At 41.5% G+C, this 21,399-nt stretch overlaps 1 protein-coding gene across 1 annotated transcript in view; it reads right to left on the reverse strand.

Annotated features, from left to right (window-relative positions):
- Nucleotides 1–21,399, reverse strand: part of thoc2 (THO complex 2) — a 183,081-nt gene that overhangs the window by 9,220 nt on the left and 152,462 nt on the right. Inside the window, exons 34-38 of the mRNA XM_068047366.1 lie at nucleotides 6,967–7,116; nucleotides 6,536–6,602; nucleotides 3,272–3,441; nucleotides 596–666; nucleotides 248–296 (exon numbers count right to left, since the gene is read on the reverse strand). Of these exons, the coding sequence (XP_067903467.1) occupies nucleotides 269–296; nucleotides 596–666; nucleotides 3,272–3,441; nucleotides 6,536–6,602; nucleotides 6,967–7,116 (486 nt within the window). The 3' untranslated portion in view covers nucleotides 248–268. The remainder of the gene's footprint in view (nucleotides 1–247; nucleotides 297–595; nucleotides 667–3,271; nucleotides 3,442–6,535; nucleotides 6,603–6,966; nucleotides 7,117–21,399) is intronic.

Here is a 21,399-nt window from a genome sequence, read left to right on the forward strand (position 1 = left end):
TTTAAATTACTTAGCACTTCCTTCTCCCTCTGCATCAAATTCCCACTATCAAATTCCTGTCGTCACTTTATCCAGCAGATTTACCCAATGCTGCTGTCACCAAGCTGTGCGCGCATCGGAGGAAGGGAAAAAAATGTAGGAACAACAAAGCGACACGAAGAGAACTGCAATCCTAGCGAAGTACTAAAATAAGACTTGATAGTTCATGTTTAATTGATTTCAGACTCAGATCAAATCAGACCCTTACCATTAGTTGTGTCATTCTTCATTATCTATGTTTTTCTGAGGATTTATGAGTATGATTGTTAAGAAAAATAGCAAATATACATCACTTGTGCTTTCTAACGCAGATTGTCATTCTGGAACAAAAGCTGTTTTGGAACCAGTACAAGGGCCACAAATTTGTTAAATCAGACAAGGGGAACATTGACCCTTTCAGGAAGTTGACTGTTCAAATCTACACAAGATCGTCCGTGTTATAGAACACGTTTTGAGATATTTAAAAGCATTCTAAGTTTATGTAGAAATGCCCATAACTATTTTCTGGTTCGAAGTTTGTATATTTCAATTGCCACAGGATCAATAAAAAGGATATTGTTTTTTGTCTTCTTTCAGTCCTCCACCCTCACGCTTCTCCTTCTTCTCTCCTTTATCATGTCTAGATTCCTACAAGACATAATTAAGAAATTAAAATGTGTTACAAACTTGAGGCATGTTGAATAGATCCAGACCACACTAATTGCATTCTTTTAAGGGAGAACCAAAACACATCACTACAGGCAAAAATATTTTGCATACACAAACATCCAATACCACTTAAGCATTTTAACATTTGCCAGCCTGCATTCCTTTCAAAGCTTGCTCTTGTGTACTCAAGCTCTGCTCTTCTCTCTCGCTTCCAAGACTACCAGAATGTTGCAATTACTGCTCCACTTTATCCCTTCCATTGAGGACTGCCAGAGGATTCCAGTTAGAGTTCACAATGTTCCAGCTCTGTTCACTCCATGTCAGCACTTCACCTTATGATGGAACAAATGTAAAAAGAAGCTACTTTTTCTAGGATTTTTTCCCCTCTAGGTAAATAACAATTGTTTACAAATATAAGCAGCAATGCCTAGCAAATTAGATGACCTGCCAAGGCACAAGTCGAATAAGGCAGCATTTCCAGTATGAAACAACATACCACTTCCACATCTGAGACTTGGGAGTGATTGCAGAACCTGGAAAGTGGCAGGGAACAAATTTGGGTGGGTAAATTAAGCAGGAACACTGATTTTGATAAATCAGAGGAACTGGAGCCAAAGCTGGAAACACTCAATGCGGCAGAACAAGCAAAGCTGGAAGATACACAGAGACAAAGGATGATCTGAGCAAGAAAAACTTTCACACCATTCAAATTGGTTTCCACTTTCACCTCCTTCCCAATACCAATTTGATCCATGATAAAATGCTAGGTTACAGGCCAATCAACTTTATAGGCTAACTCATCAAGATTTTAATACAACTAAGCCTCATAGGTTGATAGATATCATAACTTGGACTTGTATTGCTCATTACATCAGGCACGTTGCTAGTTTACATAATGTGCGTGCAACATAGACCAGACAGAAAAGGGGCCATGATTGGAATGATTCACTTTTGTAGATCAGCCCTCATATTTCTTTTCCCAGTGGCAATATACAATAGGCTTTGCAGGTAACCTAGATTGATCCAAGCATGCAGTCAGAAAGTTTGCCTGCAACGTCCAGAGTCAAGAGTTCACATAGATGATCTTCGAATCTTTGTCAGACTGAAGAAGGATATCTTCCTGAAACGTTGATCTGTTTCTTTACTTTAGATACTGATGCGTCTACTATATTTTCTCAGACTGAAGAAGGATATCTTCCTGAAACATTGATCTGTTTCTTTACTTTAGATACTGATGCGTCTACTATATTTTCTCTTCTCACTTCATTTCTGGGAATTGCAGTTATTTTTAACTTTACCACCGCAAGAGGAATTCCCCCAGAGAAGTTGCCAATTCTGTCTCTCCTACATTACAACAGTGCTTACACTTGAAAAGTACTTAATTGGCTTTGAGATGTCCAGTGGTCGTGAAAAGCGCTATAGAAATGCAAGTCTTTTTTCAATGTTCCAAGCCAATCATTTGATATTGACATAAAATAAAAGCAAAATACTGTGGATGCTGGAAATCTGAAATAAAAACAAGAAATGCTAGAACCACTCAGCAGGTCTGGCAGCATCTGTGGAAAGAGAAGCAGAGTTAATGTTTTGGGTCAGTGACCCTTCTTCGGAACCAGAATGTTGCAATTACTGCTCCACTTTATCCCTTCCATTGAGGACTGCCAGAGGATTCCAGTTAGAGCTCACAATGTTCCAGCTCTGTTCACTCCATGTCAGCACTTCACGTTATGATGGTGCAAATGTAAAAAGAAGCTACTTTTTCTAGGATTTTTTCCCCTCTAGGTAAATAACAATTGTTTACAAATATAAGCAGCAATGCCTAGCAAATTAGATGACCTGCCAAGGCACAAGTCGAATAAGGCAGCATTTCCAGTATGAAACAACATACCACTTCCACATCTTAGACTTGGGAGTGATTGCAGAACCTGGAAAGTGGCAGGGAACAAATTTGGGTGGGTAAATTAAGCAGGAACACTGATTTTGATAAATCAGAGGAACTGGAGCCAAAGCTGGAAACACTCAATGCGGTAGAACAAGCAAAGCTGGAAGATACACAGAGACAAAGGATGATCTGAGCAAGAAAAACTTTCACACCATTCAAATTGGTTTTCACTTTCACCTCCTTCCCAATACCAATTTGATCCATGATAAAATGCTAGTTATAGGCCAATCAACTTTATAGGCTAACTCGAAGAAGGGTCACTGACCCAAAACGTTAACTCTGCTTCTCTTTCCACAGATGTTAGCAGACCTGCTGAGTGGTTCCAGCATTTCGTGTGTTTATATTTGATATTGAAAATACAGTTTCAAGTTCTATTAATTTTGAACATTTGACTTAAAATTTCTCAACTTTGCAGGCTTTCGAAACACACACTTTTTAGGAAAGGGTCCACAATATAAATAAAATACACACTTAATACAAAGTTTATTTAAAAAATAAAATTTGACATCAACATTGGATCAAAAGCTGACATCCTATTTCAAAAAGGCTCAGTAAATTCCTTTGTCACGCATCTGACTTCCATATTTAATTCTATCCCATGATCAATTATCAAAGATATATACATTTATATCTATAAGACTATACCTTTTTGCTTGTTGTTGAACTTTTTTCCAATTTTTCTAATTTGATGGAATCATTTTTATCCCTGTCTTTACCAGAGCCAGATTTTGAACTCTTATTTTTCTCTTTTTCCTTCTCGTTTGAGTGTGGGGAATCTGCTGGACTTGCACTTTTACTCCTTTTTCCAGAGCCACCTGTTAAACAAACATTCAAGTCTCATTTCCCTTTGCAGAAAACACAAAATTGACAAAAAGGCATATTACTGCCAGACTTGCTTCAGTCGTAACATTCTTGCCTTGGAGTTAGAAGGTCATGGTTCAAGCCCCGCTCCAGAGACTTGAGCACACAATGTAGGACAACATTTCAGTACAATACTGAGGGACTGCTGCAGTCGGAGCTGTCAATAAACCGATAAATCTGGCCCCTCAGGTGGGCATTAAGGTTCCCAAGGCAGTAACCGAACAAGAGCGGTGGAGTTTGCCCGATGTACTGGACAATATCATAAAACAATATCTGCTCCCTTATTCAACTGCTGTCAAACTTCCTTGCATCACAACACTTAATACTGCCTACCAATTTACTTTATTGATTTGAATCTCACTCATCTCAATGTATTTTGTTTATTGAGAGGCCTACCTGGGGAGCAGAGAGCCATATGAGTCACCAAAGTTGAAAAGATCACATGTCATAAACCATTGTAACCAAACAATTTCAATTCAACTCCCTCTACAATATTCTTTGAATGCTACCTTTAAAAAATCTTGAGACTCTACTGGACACTTTGTTTTAAATCTTACAACTTCCTCATAGCACTTTTTCTTCTGAAAAGTGATTTTGTGGGTAGAAATGGGATTAAGGGTTATAAGGAGAAATTTAGGCACAAATTACAAAACAGTTTATGGAGTATTAAGAGAGATGCTATGCAGAAAATGGCAGTATTGGCAAGAAGTTTCATTCGTCTCATCTTTGTGTATAACTCATATATGTTGCCTTTACTAAATTACTATTCATCAGGGTGTTGACACACTAAAATGGCAATAATACAGACTGGGTTGGATGTGGATAATGGGATCAGGAACGATCTACAACAATACATGGGAGCTTGGGACGTGACTGCAGGGAACAGTGGAGCTTAGACTGTGAAATAGAGGGAGCTCTAGCCTAGTGCTCGGTATTTTATACATAAACCATGGGGCAATCACTAAATGATAAAACAAGTTTATAATTTAACAATGTCAATAAATAGATCATTTAAAAATGAGATTTATTCATTTCAGTTTCCAGCTTATTCATTTATAATAGCCAAATAAAGGTTAACATTAGATTGTCAGATTATCAAACTATTTATGTTATCACAGTTTTCATTCAAAAAGGGAGATGAGCATTTAAAAAATAGAAAACTCTAGATTTCGGTTTTAAGTATATTAGCCATCAAAAAAGAAAGTATTTATATTTCCTTTCACAGACAGAACTTTAATATGCCAGCCTAATTTAATAAAAACTCAAGACTACATGCAATAATGTAAACTGTTAAGGTGCAGGCTAGGGCAAGGTTGATTCGTGGTGGAAATCTGCAGCTGAAAACAAAAACAGCAAGTGAGCAGAATGGAGAAGTCCATGCCATGGGAGACATTCCTCCTCACCACCGGCACAGACCAGGGATGCTACCTGAATGTGGTAAGCAAGAACCAACAATGCAGGGACCAAGGCCAAATGACATACTGTTACGATGTTGCCCAAGTAAGCCGTAACAAGTATCAAATCGCATAAAAGTCACAGACAAAACAACATATTTTTAAAAAATTTATATTGGTACAAGTGCTATAGAAGGAATTTACTGTATATCAATTCCATTATAATATTGATAGAACTGGTGACTAAAAATGTTATGCTGATGGAAGCAATTATTAAAATTAAATTTTTAAAGTTATTTTGCATGACTCCTCATTTTTTGTATGCTGAACTCTGATATTTGTTGTTCTGTACACATGTCGAAGATAGACCTAGCTAAGAATATGAACCAATGAGGTGAGCAAGCATGCTCATGTCAAAATATTATGGCCAGCTAGCAGTCCAAGCTCAGCAGAACTGCTGCACCTCATGCAAATAGATAACTGAGGGAGACACAAACCACAACTTAAACAATACTACACCATTTGCACTCTATCCTGTACTAAGTTTCACACATTTATCACCTCTCCTTTCTCTGACCTACATCTCAACATCTTGCACCAAATCATAGTCTCAATTTATAAAGCCATCCATGGACTTGCTCTGTGCCATCCATGCAACCTCCTCCAGGCCTGTATTCTTGTTTGCACCTTGACGCTCCTGCTCTAACATTTGTGGCAGATCCTTCAACCACCATGCCCGATATTCTTGATAAATCACTCTAACTTTCCATTTGACTCCACCCTAAAAGCCTCCCAAAGTCCAATTCTTTGAACATGCTGGAACTCTGATCTTTGTTGTTCTGTATATATGTAGAAGATAAACCTCGCCAAGAATATGAACCAGTGAGGTGAGCAAGCATGCTCATGTCAAAATGCTTGGCCCATTTAAAGGAATGGGGAGGTTGCAGTTTTAAATCAGACCACAAAGCCTATATAGGGCTTATGCAAACTTGCCTGTTTACATTTGTAATTTCCACCTATTCAAGATCTGTATGTGGGAGTTGATGGGAGTGGGTGAGGGAAAAAAATGCAGATAAGCACCAATGCAGGATGCATGACCTGTCTTTGGGTTCAGATCCTTCACGTCACTTAATAAATCCTCCCAGACACTTTCTCAATGACGTCTTAGTACTCACTATTAAAACTCACCTCAGACTATCAGAAATTTCATTTTTGTGAGGGAGGACAGAAGGCAGAAACCCAAAGCAATGCCAAAGCAAATTCTAATTTTAACATGAACTTTTTAAAAGGGATCTTGACGGAAGAAAGTCCTCTTCAAACTCCCATGAAGGGAGCTGGAACAAACAATCACCTGGAACGCCTTCTTATCCAATCTATTAAGGGTAGCAGAGCTTTCAGCTTACACTTGAACTCCTTTTCTAAACTAGTCCTCTCTCTATTTAAAGGTCTTTTGAAAACTTATCTATTAGACAACGCCTTTGGTCACGTCTAATTCCCATTTTCATTCCACTGTTCAGCATTCTAGGCCATTTTTCTAATTTGAAGACAACAGGTTGTTTGCTGTACTCCACTGGGGCAGCAATTAGCTATCTTGGATCTGTTAAGTTGTCTTCAGAATTCTAACAGCAGCAGCAGATTAGATATTAACACTTAACTGTCCCATTTTCATCTTTACGCCGTTTTGATTCTTGTATGTTCTCTCGATCACTATTTGAATGATCCTGGGAAGAAGAAGAAAAAATTCTATCGAAGATAACAAAAGGAGGATTTTCAAGAAAGAATTTCAATCTAAGTATACTTGCAGATTTCACAATTTTAAAAAGTCAAGTTGAGAGAGCAGACAATCAAAATCAATACATGTTCGTATATTACTACAAGCTTTAACAAATACATAAATATAGCCCAAGAAAAGTCAAAAAGCAGAAAAAGTAAGAAAAATGCCCAATCAACTGGTATCATTTTAATGTAATCACTCATTTAACAGATTCACATTAACAGAGATACTATTGGCAGCAGAAAACTACAAGCTGCAAAATGTGCAACACTGACTTGCATCTGCTTTATTTTCAAGCTTTTCTCTCTTACCCTTTTGCGGTCTTTTCTTTCTTTATCTTCTTTCTTTTCCCTCTCTCTGGATCGATCCCTCAACTTCTCCACCTCTTTCTTCTCCACCTCCCTTTCTTTGCTCTTTGACAGTGTGCCTGTACTATGGTTGGTGTGATGCGGGCTATGGTGCTGTTAAAAATGATGTAATGCATACTTATGATCACAATGTCTCAAGTGAACTAAATGGCATTCCATTAAGGTCAAAGGAAACAACCTGTTTATACTGAGACAATTACAATGCAAAATACATTTGCTTGTTAGCTGGCTTTAGATTATAAAGACACATCTGTATACATTTAGATATACAACTAAAAGTTTTAAAAGAATGGCGACTGAACATGAGAAGTTCTAAACCATTTTACTGATTGACGACTTGAGTGTAAAAATAATTGCAGTACAGGTAATGAAGTTGTAACTGGTAGCTCATGTAAAAAAGAAAAAATGTAAAATTTCTTTAAGAAATCCCATCAAAAAATACTTAATTCTTATCTTACAGCAACTTATTAACCTGCCAAAGACAGAGGCACAAAGTTGCCCCAGCTCTTAATAGGCAAGCCAAATCTCTAGAAAAGCCAAAGGATAGACATAAAGACCTATTTTAATATTAAGCTTCATATTAGGTCCCATCAATTTTGCATGATTTTTACCAATATAATTTCATAAATCTTTATGGTCACCATATCCAAGCAGTGTATAGTACAAACACAAATACATAGAAGTGAGTGTTTTATACAGTAAGTTATTTATAAAAGGTCACTCAGCTATTATCCCAGGAAATTTCTGATTGAAATATCCATAACAAGTTGGGGCGGGGGAAAACACATAACTCAATTTCCAGGGCCACTGGCATCCAGTAACCAAATTCAAATCCCATTTTTATTATGTGGCATTCCAATAACATTTGCGTGTTCTGGGGATCGCATTGCAAATATCCTTTGTAAATTCCAAATAATAAAAATACTGAAAACCTATAGCTAATTGTTTTTTTTTAGGACTTTCCATGTACTCACAGCAAGTATAAACACATCAATGTGGGCCACAATACTTCATTTATATATTGTTGCACATTTCAAAACATTAAAACAATATTCCAAATTTCTTGAAAGGTAATGGACCATTGTGCAAATTAACCCACAAAGCATTAGTAACTGTCTACACTTATGAAATACATATTTTGCCCAGATGGCCATTCTTTGAGAGTTTAGACAATGTTGGCAGGCTAACTGATTATGAAAGATAGCACAGCTGAGCAAGACCCTGCCCTCTCTACCAAGAACACTGGCTGATTTTCTCTTTCCTAGCCTAAAGGGATGGTGGGGGAGTTGGGGACCGAAGATGAGGAGTCCAAATTCTGGGCCCTGGTTCAATTCAGGTAACGCAGTACCGACAGGGAATTGAATCGGAAATCACGGCTGAACAGGACATCAGATGATGCCTTTACCAATTAGATCTGGATGACCATAGGGCAACAACTCCATAAGTAAGCACCTATTTTTATAAAAGCAAAATTTTTTTAATATTGTATCCAAAGATCAAAACCCAAGGTGGAGAAAATTGACTGAATAAATTAAATTTCACTAAAATAGGAATGCTGCTCTTGTGCCTTTACCCCTTTTGTACTGTATATCAAGACTGCTGTACCTAAATACAAACAAATGTAAAAAAAGGAACTTCACTCAGAAGGCACAATTTTTCCAAGGTTTACACAATGTGTTTGCAATTTCAAATTCATTATGCAATATGAAAATGCTGATATTTTCAGGGACAGATCCAAAACAGTTCAAAGATTTTGTACCAAGATAAAATATTGATGAGGACACGAGATGAAAAAGCAGGGAATAAGAGAAGTCAGGTCTGCAATAACCCTAATTCTGTCCTTGCATAGTGAGAACAAAGTTTATTTTACTCAATTTTTCTTGATATCCTTCGTTCAGTACACTTTAACTTACACTGTGAACCTTTCATTTGGAAAGCTCATAAATCACTATTCCCTGATGCTCCTTAATTGAATGAAGATAACATAGAATTTGTGGAACAGTATATGATTAGAAAATTAACATTGACTGGAAAATAACATGGCTCACCACCACCTTCTCAAGGACAATTAGTGATGGGCACAAGTGCTGGCCTTGCCAGCGACAATCACATCCCATGAAAGAATTTTAAAAAGTCTTAAAGAAATAATGGAATTTAGCACACTATGAAATAAAACAAGATTTATCTTAAGATCTGCAAAACTATACTTAAATAGGTCAGCAATAAAACCTTAGCTGAACACAGCAGTTCAGGACTGACATTGCCAAAATGTCAGATTATTCAAGCATGCATATACACACATGCAGCGACATTGCCTATGAACACAGCTGTGCAGTATAAAGTCTTGCCTTTGACCAGGCATTGGCTGTGTTTGCAGTACTTCACATTCAACTAAATATTGCAATCAATTATCTCAATCAACTGCAAAAATTTGGAAATGTCAGGTAAGCTGAACATACCATAGTTCAAAGACACTAAAAATCTGAATTTGTGTATTGAGATCTTAATCAAGATCCAGCCACAGGATCAACTGGGAGACATGAAATACAATTTTGTTTTTAAAATTCCTCACCTTTATGCATTTGAACATTTGACCCAAAGTGCTGTTCATTGACACAATAATGAAGTACCACATAAAAGGCTGGTTAACAAAATTGAGGCTCATGAAATAGGAGGGGCAGTGTCCAATTGGATAAAAAATTGGCTTCAGGACAGAAAACGGCGATACTTAACTAGGAGTGGCAAACAGTGACGATGATACGAACTGTCTGCAACAGGACATAAATAGGCTAGCAGAATGGACAGGCAAGTGGTAGATGGAATTTAATACAGACAAGTGTGAGGTAATACATTTTGGCAAAAGAGATAGGGTGAGGCAATATAGTCTTAATGGCACAGTTCAAGAGTGTGCAGGAACTGAGGGACCTGGTGGGGGTTCATGTGTATTGATCGGTGCCAGGCCATAGTGAGAGAGTTTAGCAAAGCATATGGGATCTTGAGCTTCAAAAATAGAGGCACAGAGTACAGAAACAGGGAACACAGGAAACAGGAGCAGGAGTAGGCCATTCAGCCCATCGAGCCTGCTCTGCCATTCAATTATATCATGGCTGATCATCTACCTCAACACCACTTTCCTGCATTATCCCACATTCCTTGATGTCATTAGTATCTAGATATCTAGCGATTTCTGCCTTGAACATGCTCAATGATTGAGCTTCCACAGCACTCTGGGGTAGAGAACTCCAAAGATTCACACCCTCTGTGCGAAGAAATTCCTCATCACAGTCTTAAATGGCCTACCCCTTATTCTGAGGCTATGCCCGCTGGTTGTAGACACCAGCTAGGGGAAAGTCATGCTGAACCTTTATAAGGCTTTGGTTAGGCCCCAACTAGAGTACTGAATCTAGTTCTGGTTACCACAAATAAGAAGAATGTGGGGGTGCTTGAGAGGGTGCAGAGACAACTTACCAGAATGATCCCAGGGACGGGGAATTTTAGTTATAAGGCTAGATTGGAAAAGCTCGGGCTCTTCGCCCTGGAGCAAAGGAGATTGAAGGGTGATTTGAACAGGTATACAAGATTATGACATGCTTAGATAAGTTAGACAAGGAAAGGTTGGACAAGTTAGACAAGGAAAAACTGTTCCCATTAATTGGGGCGGCACAGTGGCGCAGTGGTTAGCACCGCAGCCTCACAGCTCCAGGGACCCGGGTTCGATTCCAGGTACTGCCTGTGTGGAGTTTGCAAGTTCTCCCTGTGTCTGCGTGGGTTTTCTCCGGGTGCTCCGGTTTCCTCCCACAAGCCAAAAGACTTGCAGGTTGATAGGTAAATTGGCCATTATAAATTGTCACTAGTATAGGTAGGTGGTAGGGAAATATAGGGACAGGTGGGGATGTTTGGTAGGAATATGGGATTAGTGTAGGATTAGTATAAATGGGTGGTTGATGTTCGGCACAGACTCGGTGGGCCGAAGGGCCTGTTTCAGTGCTGTATCTCTAATCTAAAAAAATCTAATCTAATTAATGGTACAAGGACCAGGGGACACTTGAAAGGTTTTGGGGGTGGGGGTGAAATTTGAGGAAGAACCTTAAGACACAGTGACTGGTCATGACCTGGAACACGTTGCCCACGAGGGTGGTGGAAGTGGAGACAATCAATGGGCTGGATTTTGTTCCCAGTCCGACGTCAGGTTCCGTGGCGGAGGAACAGAAGGTTGGAGAATTGGAGCAGCAGTGGTCGCTATGGAACCTGACGCTGGGATTGCGGACCTGACTCTCCTGGGAGTGGGATAGGCTGATGTTGGCCTTTGAGGACCTTAAGTGGCCTACTGATGGCCAATTAAAGGCCTCATCTCGTCACCACTCGGATCTTACCAGAATTTTGGGGGGAGGGGGTGGGGGGGGAAGATAAATAGGGGTGCCTCCGCTGCATGGGGAGGGCACCATAGAAAATGAGGCGCCCTCTCTGCGAATGGCAATTCGTGGCCCATGGAGGGGACGCCCCCCACCCCCCCCACCGCCCGAGGATCATAGTACTCACCAGGACCCACAGACTGAACACCCAGCCCTCATCAGGGCCTTCCGGAACAGCCCCAGCAACCCCGATCCCATTTACCTGCGTCCCAGTGTCTCATCCATCTTTGCCACTGCAGGCCTCCTGCAGTACTGGCAGTGGCCACCGCTCCCGATGGTGCTGCCGATACTGTTGAGCTGCTGGCCCTGTGATTGGCCAGCACCTTTGGGGGCGGGATTCCTGTCCCGATTAAGCGTTTGAAAGGGATGGGCATCCCACCTCCTTCAACTTTGACCCCAAAAGCCCGGAGGATTGCTCCAGGGGTCAGAAAAAATCAGAGATGGGAGCCCCGCCTCCTGCTTAAAATCCAGCCCAATGATTTCAAAACAAAATTTGATGGGCACTTGAAGGGAATAAAATTGCAAGGCCATAGGGATCGAGCAGGGGACTGGAACTGACTAGATTGCTCCATGGCGAACTGGCATGGATTCGATGGGCGAAATGGCCTCCTTCTATACCGAAAACGACTATGACTCTAAGCGGCATAAATTGCTGCAAAAAGAAACTCAGCTTCATCAATCATCTGGTAGCTTGCTCTCCCTTTGTGCACCTCATTCTTAACACTCCTGATGAACTTAAAATTTTCCTACCACTCTCCCAACCTCCCTTGCAGATTTATTACAGGCATTGCCACCTGCTGGGCTTCTCAGCCTCTACAACTCAGAACTCCTCACTCTTGGTGATTTCAACTTACAACAAAACAACTCTATCTCCCACCACTAACTCCTCCAGTCTCCTGTTGTCATTCACTCCCACCCATCTCAACACCATGTCTTTCCTCCAATGCCACTCCAGCTACATAAAGAAATCTTTCTCCATTTCCACAACAAATTTCCAGCTCCATTCTCTCTGGCATTCCATCTATCACAAGAAGTTTGCCACTGCTTACCTGAACTGCTCCTTCTCTGTTTTCAACACTCTTTGTTCCCAAAAAATACTTCATCTTCCACTCCTGTCATTGCTTCAAAAACGATTTTCATCTTTGCATCCTTAGGTCCAAGTGCCACAAATTTAAGCATAAATGCATGACACGTGACTGGTCTCATTGTTTATTACAGATTTTGCACAACCTTATTAAGCTCATCCATGCCTCATTCTCCCTCAGCCAAACCCCAATACTACAGGATTATAGAATCAAAGATAAAAACAAAGCATGATTAAAATACTCAGCATATCTGGCAGCATCTCTGGAGAGAGAAACAGAGTTAACGTTTCAGGTCAGTGACCCTTCTTCAGAACTGAAGAAAGGTCATGGACCAGAAATGTTAACTCAATTCTTGTCTCCACAGATGCTGCCACACCTGCTGAGTATTTGCAGCACTTGGTTTTAATTTCAGATTTTCAGCATCCACAGTGTTTTGCATTTATTATAGAATCATAGAATGGTTACAGCACAGAGGGAGGTCATCCCACCAGTCATGTCCACGCTGGCTCTCTGCAAATGTAACTCATCTAGTCCCACTCACCCGCCTTTTCCCTGTAGCCCTGAAATTTTTTCTCCTCCAACTCTCTTTTGAAAGCCTCGATTGAATCTGCCTCGATCACACTCCAAGGCAGCACATTCCAGATCCTAAACACGTGCTGCATAAAAAGCTTTCTCAGCATGTCGTCATTGGTTCTTTTGCCAATCATCTTGAATTGTTGTCTTCTGCTTCTCAACCCTTCCGCCAATGGGAACAGTTTCTCCCCATCTACTCTGTCCAGACAAATGATTTTGGACACCTCTATCAAACCTCCTCTCAAACCTTCTCTTCTCGAAGGAAGACAGCTCCAGCTTCTTCAATTTCTCTATGTAACTGAACTCCTTCATCACTGTATCCATTCTCGTAAATTTTTTCTGCACCCTCTCTAAGGCCTTCACATCCTTCCTAAAGTGTGGTGCTCAGAATTGGACACAACACTCCAGTTGAAGCCGAACTAATGTTTTATACCGGTTCATCGTAATTTTCTTTTTTTAAAAAAAAGTTCTATGCCCCTATTTATGTAGCCCAGGATCCCGTCTGCTTTACTAATTGCTTTCTCAACCTGCCCTGCCATCTTATGCACACAGCCCCAGGTCCCTCTGCTCCTGCAACCCCTTTATAATTGTATCCTTTATTTTATATTGTCTCTCATTATTCCTACCGAAATGAATCACTTCTCTGCATTAAATTTCATCTGCCCATTCCACCAGCCTGTCTATATCTTCTTGCACTCTCTCTGTTTTCCTCACAGTTCACAATACTTACAGTTTTGTGCCATCCACAAATTTTGAAATTGTGCCCTGTACATCCTATTCTAGGTCATTAATATACATCAAGAAAAGCAACAGTCTTAACACCAATCCCTGAGGAACAAGACATATTGTCCTCCATTCCCAAAACCAACCTTTCACCACTACTCCATGTTTCCTATTACTCAACCATCTTCGTTTCCAAGTTGCTATTGTCCTTTTTATTCAATGGGTTTCAACTTTGCTCACAAGCCTGTTGTGTGGCACAGCATTACCCTCACCAACCCTCTCTGTTCGCTCATCAAAAATCTCAATCAAGTTAGTTAAACAAGATTTGACTCCAACAAATCATTGTTGGCTTTCCATAATTAACCCACATTTGTCCAAATGACTTAATTTTGTCCCGAATTATCATTTCGAAAAGCTTTCCCACCACAAAAGTTAAACTGACTGGCCTGGACTTGCTGGGTTGATCCTTCCATCCTTTTTTGAATAAGGGTGTAACATTTGCAATTCTCCAATCCTCTGGCATCACCCCTCTATTGAAGGGGAAGTGGAAGATTATGGCCACTGCCTCCACAATTTCCACTCTTACTTCCCTCAGTAGCCTCAGATGCATCTCATTTGGTCCTGGTGACTTTTCGACTTGAAGTACAACCAGCCTATCTAATAGCTCATTTATCAATTTTAGCCCACCCAGTGTCTTAACTACCACTTCTTTCAATATGACCTGGGCAGCATCTTTTTCCTTGGTCAAGACTCAGGCAGTACCTTTGTCATGTTCCCTGACTCCATGCGTAAATCCCCTTTTCAGTTTCGAACCGGCTCCACCTCCTTTTACCACCCTTTTATTATTTATATGTCTATAGACGATGTCTCTCTTGCTCTCTGCTGCTGTTGCTTTTTTTTAATGTCCCATCTGAACACTCTATATTCAGCCTGGTCCTCAATTGTATTATCCACCTGACATCAGTCATATGCACCCTTTATCTGATTCATCTTTCTTTCCATCCTTTTCATCATCTTGGCAGCTCTGGACTTGTTTGTCCTACCTTCCCCCATTGTGGGAATGTACACTGATGGTACCTGAAATATCTCTTTAAAAGCATCCCATTATTATGTTACAGTTTTCCCTGCCAAACGTACTTTCCAATTTATCTGGGCCAGATCCATTGCCACCCCATTGAAGTTGACCCAATCCCAATTAATGATACTTACTCTGGATTGCTCCTTGTTCATTGCAACTGGCAATCTAAACCTTATGATACTACGATCGGTGCTCCTAAATGCTCTCCTATGGACACTTGACCCACCTCATTCCCCAAAACCAGATCCAGCAATGCCTCCTTCCTCATTGGGTCAGAAACATACTGATCTAGAAAATTCTCCTGAACACACTTCAGAAACTCTTGCTCCGCTCTGCCCTGAGCACTATTACTATCCCAATATTAGGACAATTAAAGTCCCCCATTCTTACTACTAGAATTCTTCCACCTCCCTGTAATTTCCTCGCAAATGTTTTCCTCTACCGTCTTCCAACTAGTTGGTGGCCTATGGAATACACCTAGTGTAATGGTACCACTAATTTTTCTTAGCTCTAAGCAAATAGTTTCTGTCCTTGACTCCTCTCGAACATCTTTTCTCTCCAGCACGATAATGTTCTCCTTAATCAATACAGCTAACTTTCCTCCTTTCTTTCCTGAACACCTTGCATCCAGGAATATTTAGTATCCAGTCCTGCCCTTTTTTGAGCTAGGTCGCCATTATTACTATGACATCATATTCCCACATGGCTATCAGCAGCAGCAACTCACCAACCTTGTTTACCACACTCCATGCATTCCCATACATTGCCTCTTACTCTGATCCCATCTGATAGCTTACTATTTCTTCCTGTAGTGCTATTTGTCTCTTCCAATTCTTTGTGCACCTTGTTTTTCCTCTCTGTCACCTCCTGATTCCCACACTCCTGCCAGGTTAGTTTAAACCCTTTTCAATAGCACTAGCAAATTGCCCCACAAGGATTTTGGTCCGGGTTTTGTTCAGGTGTAATCTGTCCAGCCAGGACAGGTCCTATCACCACCAGAACCAGTCCCAATGTTCCAGGAATTTAAAGCCTTCCCTCATGCACCACCTCCATCCACATATTCATCTACTCTATCCTTCTACTTCTAAAATCACCAGCACATGGTACCAGAAGTAATCTGGAGATTATTACCTTTGAGGTCCTGCTTGCTAGTTTCACTCCAAATTCTCCAAACTCTGCCTGCAGGACCTCATCCCTCTTTCCACCTATGTCGCTGGTACTGATATGGACCATGACCACTGGCTGTTCATCCTCCCCCCCCCCCCCCCCTCAGAGTGCTCTGCTGCTGCAGAAATGCCTGCCCGTTCCCCTAACTATTGAATCCCCTATCACTATTGATTTCCCAATCTTCCTCTTGCCCTACTGTAGAGCTGAGCCAAACATGATGCCGAGAAATTGGCTCTGACTGCACTCCCCATTAGAACAATCATTGCCACCAGTATTCGCAACTGAATACTGGTTGGAGAGTGAGATGCATTAAGGGGACTCCTGCATTATCTGCATGATCTTTCTTGACTGGGTGGTGGATGCCCATTCCCTCTTCACCTTCATATCCTTAAGCTGCGGAGTGATCACAACTATAAACGTGCTAGCCACAAAACACTCAGTCTCGCGGATGACCAGAGTGACGTCAGCTACTGCTCAAGCTCCAAAATCCGGAGCGTGAGCTGCTGCAGCTGATAACACTTCTTGTACATGTAGTTCCCCAGGACATGAGAGGTGTCCTGGGATTCCCACATGGAACAGGATGTGTACTCCATGGGACCGAGCTGTCCTGCTATACCTCTATTTATTGGCCTATTAAGCTTAGCACTTAAATAAAGACACACCAGCTACTCACCAATCAGCTGCTTCTCCTGTGCTGACATCACTATTTTATAGGGCGGTTAAATGTTTTTTTTAACTATTACCTAAAAACCTTAGATTTATCTGTGTGGACAACCCACTGCCCCTTTTCTCTATGATTAAGTGCCTCCTAAAATGTCTTTTTATGCCTCCACCAAATCACTAACTACAAAATTTTTAATTTGTAATCACCATCATCAAGACCATCTGCACTGCGACATCTGCTTCCACCTCACTCCCCTCTCATCCCAAAGTTCCTGAATGACACACAACTACTCACCATCATAGCTTATCTCACATTTTCCCTTTGCCTTCTCCATTGTATCTCCTTGCGCCTGCCCTTGCAAGGTTCCACTCCCCACTGTCCCAATGCAGTCAGTGACTTTTCTATCACAATAATTACCTGAAATACCTGCTTATTACCCCTTGGTGACATCATCGCCACAATAATTTTTATACAATCGGACTGGCACCAAGACCATGGTGAGCAAAAGCTTTCTGCAATTGAAAGCAGGAAGAATGAAGCCACTGCTTTCATCCACTCATTATCGTTAAATTAGACCATGGAAAATCTTGGCATCCTGTTCAACCCAGAGTTGGATATCAAACCCCAGATATCCCATTCATCACCGATTGCTTCAACTCAGCTCTGCAACATCACTCAACTCTGCATCCCTCAACCACTATTACCAAAATCATTGCTTTGTCACCTCTAGCTCTATCTGTACAAGGTCTTCCTTGCCAGGCTGTGACTCTCCACACTCTAAACTCCAACGTCCAAAATACAGCCACTTGTATTTTGTCCTGCAGCATATTTGATCAAGCATATATGATTAAATCAACACTAGCTACCCATCCCTCAAAATATGACCTCTAAAAATCATGTACAAATCTGTTCATGTACATCATTGAATCCTCAATGGCAACCTAATCCTGCCTCCTATCCTCTTGCCACATCCTTAAATCCTTCATCTATGGCCACCTGGCCCTCTTTCTCATTTCAGAACAACAATGACAAAGCCTAAAGCTTTTCTGAAACACTCTCTCCGCCACAATCTTATCTCACTACCGTTAAAACTTCTTATAGAAAAGATATAAACAAACTTGAATATTTACAGGACCTTACTGACTCAGAATATCATCCATTCAATGGTTATACTTTCTGAATTGTAGTTATCATGATGTGGCAAATGCAGCAACCAATTTGGGCTCAAGAAAGCCCCAGAAACGCAATCATCATCATGTATTAATACAACACTTTTAACAAAGTAGAACGTCTCAAGCAACTTTGAAGGAGCATGAGCAAACAAAGATTTCACAGAGCCACATAAGCAGATATTAGGACATGGCAGAAAGGTTGGTTTTAAAGGAACATCTTAAAGCAGGAGAGGTAGAGAGGTGAAGAGGATTAGGCAGCTAAAGACACGGCCACCAATGGTGGAGCAATTAAAATTGGGGATGCACAAGATGCCAAAACTGGAGGAGCACAGAGATCTCAGGGTTGCAGGACTGCAGGAGGCTACAAAGATCGGGAGGGGGTGGGGTTATGAAAGGATTTGACAACAAGGAGGAGCATTTTACAATCCAAGACATTGCTGGAAAGGGAGCCAATGTAGGTCAGCAAGCACAGGGCTGATGGGTGACCAGCAATGGCTCATTAGGACACAGACAGCAGAATTTTGGAAGTTTATGGAAGGTGGAAGATGGGAGGGCAGCCAAATGATCATTTCAATAGTTAGACAGCACCTTCCAAACCAGTGATCTCTACCACCTCGAAGGACAAGAGCAGCAGTTGCATGGGAACACCACCTGCAAGTTCCCGTCCAAGTCACACACCATCCTGGCATGGAACTATATCGCCGTTCCTTCACTGTTGCTGGGTCAAAATCCTGGAACTCCCTTCCGAACAGCACTGTGGGTGTACCTACCCCACATGGACTGCAGCGGTTCAAGAAGGCAGCTCACCACCACCTTCTCAAGGGTAATTAGGGATGGGCAATAAATGCTGGCATTGCCAGTGACACACACATCACATGAATGAATAATAAAAAACAGTCGAGGGGTAAAAAAGGCACAGATGAGGGTTTCAACTGTTGAGTGGAGGCAGGACGGAAGATGGTGCTGCCATGGAGGTGGAAGCAGGTAGACTTGGCAAAAGAATGGATTTGTGGTTGGAAGCTTATTTCAGGGTCAAATATCAAGGTTGTGAATGGTCTGGTTCATGGAGAGATCGAACATCAATGGGATGAGAAGAGAAATAGCGAGGGTAAAATGGTACAAAAGAGTGACAGAAAAAACTAATGGAGCAATGGACAATATTTAAGGAGATGTTTCAAGTAGGTATATTCCAACAAGGGCGAAAGATAAGGGAATAAAAACCAGTGCTCCTTGGAAGCTGAGCGAGATACAGAATATGATGAAACAAAATAAAAAGGGTGAATGATGCATGTCAGGTGAATTCTTGAAGCGAGAACCAGGCCAACTACAATAAGTTGACAGAGGAAGTCACAAGGAAACTATAACTGTCAAAGAAAGAATCTGAGAATAGTATGGCAGTTAACACAAAAGGGAACCCAAAAATCTTCTATCGGCATATAAATAGTAAGCAAGTAGTAAGAGGTGGGGTGGGGGATATTAGGAAAGAAAGAGGGTGATCTATGCTTAGAGGTGCAGGGAGAGGCTAGAATGTGTACTTTGTACTGGTGTTTACTAAGGAAGAGGATGCTGACAAAATACCAGAAGTGGAGATGGTAGCAGTAATGGATAAGGTGAAAATTGATAGGCAGGGTGTACTGGAAAGGCTGGCTGTGCTTAGAGTGGATAAGTCATGTAGGCTGGATGGTTTGCATCCCAGGTTGCTTAAGAATGTGGGAGTGGAAATAATAGAAAAGCTTGCCATAATCTTCCAACCTTCCCTGGATACAGGGGAGGTGCCCAAAGTTTGGAAAGGGGCAAATGTGACATCCTTATTCAAGAAGTGGTATAAAGGACATTCCTCCTAATAACTGCAGGCCAGTCAGTTTAACAGCAGTGGTGGATAAGGTTTAAGAAACAATAACTGAAGGAAAAAAAACAGGCACTTGCAGATGTTTGTATTAATTAGGGAGAGTCAGCACGGATTTGTAAAAGGCAGATCACGCTTGACTAATTTTGTTTTGATGAAGTAACAGAGAAGGTTGATAAAAGGAATGCAATGGATGTTGTCTATTTGGATTTTAAGAAAGCCTTTGTCAAAGTACCACATAAAAGGCTATTTACCAAAATTGAGGCTCATGGACTAGGAGGGTCAGTGTCAGCTTAGATTAAAAAATTGACTTCAGGTCAGAAAACAGCGAGTTGCAGTAAGTAGTTGTTTTCCAGACTGGTGGATGGTAGACAATGGTGTTACCCAAGTTTCAGTGCGAGGACCGTTTTTTTTCGGTATAGATAAATGACTTGGATATTGCCGATGATACCAAACGACTGCAAGAGAACACAGAGGCTAGCAGAATGGGCAGACAAGTGACAGATGGAATTTAATACTGAGATATGTGATGTGATGCATTTTGCCAGAAGGAATAGGGAGAGGCAATAAAGTCTAAATGGTACAGTTCTAAAGAGTGCACAGGGACAGAGGGACCTAGGGGTCCATCTGCACAGATCTTTGAAGGTGGCAGAATATATTGAGGGAATAGTTAGAAAAGCATATCGGATCTTGGGCTTCACAAATAGAGGTATCGCGTACAAAAGCAGGGAAGTTATGTCGAGCCAGTATAAAACTCTGGTTAGGTCCCAACTAGAGTACTGTGTCCAGTTCTGGTTAATAGGAATGATGAGGGTCCTTGAGAGGGTCCACAGGAGATTTACAAGAATTGTTCGGGGATGAGGGATTTTAGCGACAAGGTTAGGTTGTAGAAACTGGCATTGTTCTCCTTGGAGCAAAGGCGATTGAGGGAAGATTTGACAGAAGGGTACAAGATTACAACAGGGTTAAGACAGGGTAAACAAAGAAAAGATGTTCCCATTATCTGATGGTACAAGGACTCGGGACAAAGATTTAAGGTTTTGGGCAAGAGATGCAGGGGGAAATGTGACTAAGAACCTTTTTAACTCAGCTAGGGATAATGACCTGGAACTCGCTGCTTGCGAGGATGGTGGAAGCAGAGATGATGAATGATTTCAAAAGGAAATTGAATGGGCACTTGATGGAAACAAACTTACAGGGCACAGTAAAGGCAGGGGGGTGGCCCTCAGCGGGTCCCCCCCCACCATTCCCGATGCCAGGTCCTTCGTTCAAGCACTAAGTGCCTTTGAATAAGGGACACAACACCGCCCACCACCACCCCCCCACCAACCAAACCGGAAAAGCAGCCCTCACGGTTTACGTGCTATACTTCCCGAGCGGTGGCACAGTCGCCCACTGCTTGGGTAATTGCGGCTGCAGTGGGAAGAGGCCCCTTAATTGGGGGTTAATCATCCAGTTAAGGGGCTCAATTGGCAGCGGGGCGGGAAAACCGTTCACAGGCCTTTCCATCCCGGACTAAAATTCAGTGGAGGTGGAATGGTGGCGGGGTCCTCCCCATCACCAACGCACTTGATTTTATGCTCTCCCCACCTCCAAACCTGCTTCGGGGGAAGAGAATAAAATTCCACCCCAAGAGTCCGTGGCTAATGAATGGCA

Source organism: Heterodontus francisci, chromosome 15 (genome assembly GCF_036365525.1).
Source record: "Heterodontus francisci isolate sHetFra1 chromosome 15, sHetFra1.hap1, whole genome shotgun sequence".
NCBI lineage: Eukaryota > Metazoa > Chordata > Chondrichthyes > Heterodontiformes > Heterodontidae > Heterodontus > Heterodontus francisci.